Source organism: Chiloscyllium plagiosum, chromosome 46 (genome assembly GCF_004010195.1).
Source record: "Chiloscyllium plagiosum isolate BGI_BamShark_2017 chromosome 46, ASM401019v2, whole genome shotgun sequence".
NCBI lineage: Eukaryota > Metazoa > Chordata > Chondrichthyes > Orectolobiformes > Hemiscylliidae > Chiloscyllium > Chiloscyllium plagiosum.
Genome location: NC_057755.1, coordinates 7,642,040 through 7,645,648, shown reverse-complemented (window position 1 = coordinate 7,645,648; position 3,609 = coordinate 7,642,040). Strand labels below are relative to the sequence as shown.

Below are 3,609 nucleotides of genomic sequence, written 5' to 3'. Positions count from 1 at the left end.
TGAGAGAGTGAGAGAGTGAGAGTGAGAGAGAGAGTGAGAGAGAGACTCCAAGCTCTGACCAAGGAATAGAGACTCTCAGCGAGACAGACGCCCAGAGAGAAAGGAAAAGACTCCAGTAAGAGTGACACAGAATGATACTTCGAATTCAGTGAATGAAATCATGCTATTTGGAGCCCTCAGAACTCTCTGATACTCACATACATTGGGTCGTCCTGCAAGGGTCCCTTGACCAGAGCAAAGCAGGGATACTGGAGCAGAGAGAAGACTGCAGAGAGGGCCATCAATGTACCAAAGACCTTCCCAAAGTGGCAGGAAGGGAACCTGGAGGGAATAAGAGGAGAGTTAAAGAATTCACAGGCCATTTGGTCCATCTGCTCTGGGGTGGTGTTTCTGTGTCACACCAGCTCCCTCCTCCCCAATATCCTCCTGGCCCCTTCCCTATTCTGTTTATCCAGCCTCCCCCTACACACAACATTCCCGATGAAGAGCTTATGCTCGAAACATGGACTCTCCTGCTCCTCGGATACTGCCTGACCGGCTGTGCTTTTCCAGCACCACGCGTTTTGACTCTGATCTCCAGCATCTGCAGTCCTCACGTTGTCCCTGCCTAATCTACTCAGCCTGCACACCCCTGGGCAGAATGGGCGATTTCAGTGTGGCCAATCCATCTGATCTGCACATCTTTGCACTGCTGGGAGCAAACCACACAGGGACAGGGAGAATGTGCAAACTCCACACAGACAGTCCCCTGAGTCTGGAATCGAACCCGGGACCCTAGTGCTGTGAGGCAGCAATGCAAACCACTGAGCCACTGTGACACCCCAAATGTGATCTGACCGGATATTTAACCGGAGCAGCTGTTTGGGACATCAAAGGAGAATTCCAGTTTCGGACCACCGCTCCAGGTGGATGTTAAGATTAGATTAGATTCCCTACAGTATGGAAACAGGCCTTCGGCCCAACAAGTCCACAGCGACCCTCCGAAGAATAACCCACGCAGACAGATTCCCCTACATTTACCCCTGACTAATGCTCGTAACACTGCGGGCAATTTAGCACAGCCAATTCACCTAACCTGCACAGCTTTGGACTGCGGGAGGAAACCGGAGCACCCATAGGAAACCCACGCAGACACTGGGAAAATGTGAAAACTCTACACAGACAGTTGCCCAAGGCTGGAATCGAACCCGGGTCCCTGGCACTGTGAGGCAGCAGTGCTAACCACTGAGCCATCGTGCCGACAAATCAAATCTGCTCGTGTCTCATCCCTTCTTGCAGAGTAACCCGGGGGGGCTTGGCGCAGTGTCCCCCGTGCCTTTCTCCATGGCAACATGTCAGCCGATCAGCGTGGCGTTCCCGTGCCCATCAGCACCCCCTCGGCTGCTGTGTAAATTGTTGCAATCGTTTGAAGTTTGGCGTTCTTGCGTGTGTCCTGGTGAGTGGGCGAGGGGAACAGGACAAATCCCCTTGTTCCCTGCCCACGAGGGAGCGAGAGAAACTCGGAACAATCAGTGATCTGTTGCCAGATGTCATGTATGGAAGATTGAACGGGTGACACGGTGGCTCATTGGCTAGCACTGCTGCCTCCCAGCGCCAGTCTCATTGGCTAGCACTGCTGCCTCCCAGCGCCAGTGACCCGGGTTCGGTAGGATCAGAATTCCGGACCGCGGGGAAGCTGTTGCGACGCCTGGAGGACGTACCCGATGGCAACGAACGAAGCATGGCCCCCATACAGGAAGGCGCGATTGATGACTTGCAGGATGAAAGTGAGGTACTGCACAGGCAGGACAGGAATGGCAGCAGAGAGAGAGAACAGGACGCACTGTGTGACAGTGATGGTGAGGGACAGCACCGTCGCCTTCAAGTCTGCCAGTCGCTGCAGGGCAAGGGAACCTGTGGGCAGAGGGAGAAAGAGGCACTGTTACAGAAAGCAACCAAAATAAACACCACTGCTTCACACACCTATCCCCATCCAGAGACAGTGGGATTTGACCCCCTAACTTCAAATCATAGAATCCCTACGGTGCGGTAACAGGCCCTTCGGCCCAACAAGCCCACACCTACCCTCTGAAGAGTAACCCACCCAGACCCATTCCCCTATTATCCTATATTTACCCTTGACCAATGCAACTAGCCTACACATCCCTGAACACCATGGGGAATTTAGCACGGCCAATTCACCTGAGCTGCGCACCTTTGGATTGTGGGAGGAAATGGAGCACCCCGAGGGAACCTAAGCAGACACGGGGAGAACCTGCAACTGCACACAGACAGTGACCAGAGGCTGGAATCGAACCCGGGTCACTGGCGCTGGGAGGCAGCAGTGCTAGCCAATGAGCCACCGTGTCACCCGTTCAATCTTCCATACTTGACATCTAGCAACAGATCACTGATTGTTCAGAGTTTCTCTCGCTCCCTCGTGGGCAGGGAACAAGGGGATTTATCCTGTTCCCCTCGCCCACTCACCAGGACACACGCAAGAACACCAAACTTCAAACGATTGCAACAATTTACACAGCAGCCGAGAGGGGGTGCTGATGGGCACGGGAACGCCACGCTGATCGGCTGACGTGTTGCCATGGAGAAAGGCACGGGGGACACTGCGCCAAGCCCCCGGGTTACTCTGGAAGAAGGGGCGAGACGCGAGCGGATTCGCTTTGTCGGTACAGAAGGGGTCCTTGCTCGTCAATGCGCGTCGCTTTGAGCAAGGGAGGATGTTGTGAAACTTGAAAGGGTGCGGAAAAGATTTACAAGGATGTTGCCAGGGTTGGAGGGTTTCAGCTCTAGGGAGAGGTAAACAGGCTGGGACTGTTATCCCTGCAGCATCGGAGGCTGAGGGGTGACCTTATATAGAGGTTTATAAATTCATGAGGCTCAAGGACAGGGTTAATAAGCAAAGTCTTTTCCCTGGGGGTTCTAGAACTAGAGGGCACAGGTTCAAGGGGAAAGATTTAAAAGGGACCTAAGGGGCAACTTTAGAGGGTGGTACGTGTATGGAATGAGCTGCCAGAGGATATGGTGGAGGCTGGTACAATTACAGCATTTAAAAGGCATCTGGATGGGTATATGAATAGGAAGAGTTTGGAGAGATAAGGGCCTTGTGCTGGCAAATGGGACGAGATTGGGTTGGGGTATCTGGTCAGTATAGACAAATTGGATTGAAGGGTCTGTTTCCACGCTGTACATCTCAATGACTAAGGGGAAATGTTACAAGCTGTGGATGCTCAGGCCTCATATACATTGAAGACCACGACTGAGGGGGTTTCTCGGGTTTGGGGAAAGGGGCTCGTGTTGAGTCAGCGGAGTCGGTGAGGGAGCGGAGCTTCGAAAACCATGTTACCTGAGTTAGCAGTTTCAGTTGGCTTGGCTTTTCGTTTGTGCCGGTCCAGGAGCAGCCCATTCCAGGGAGCACAGAAGACCCCCAAAAACTGAGTGAAGGCGAAGGCATTTGTGTATGTGCTGACTGAGGGAGAGAGATAAATTGGAGGGACAGAGAGAGACAGAGAGGAAGGGAGAGGAGGAGGAGAGAGAAAAACACAGGAAGGAAGGGAGAGAGAAAAACACAGGGAGGGACGGAGAGAGACATGGAGGAAGACAGAGAGGGGAGAG

General features: G+C 53.2%; 1 protein-coding gene across 1 annotated transcript in view; it reads right to left on the bottom strand.

Moving 5' to 3' along the window:
• Positions 1 to 176: 176 nt before the first annotated feature.
• The window catches only part of LOC122544119 (solute carrier family 43 member 3-like), a 50,541-nt gene continuing 47,108 nt past the window's right edge, over positions 177 to 3,609 (bottom strand). Inside the window, exons 9-11 of the mRNA XM_043683158.1 lie at positions 3,341 to 3,463; positions 1,701 to 1,893; positions 177 to 321 (exon numbers count right to left, since the gene is read on the bottom strand). Coding sequence (XP_043539093.1) covers positions 177 to 321; positions 1,701 to 1,893; positions 3,341 to 3,463 — 461 coding nt within the window. The remainder of the gene's footprint in view (positions 322 to 1,700; positions 1,894 to 3,340; positions 3,464 to 3,609) is intronic.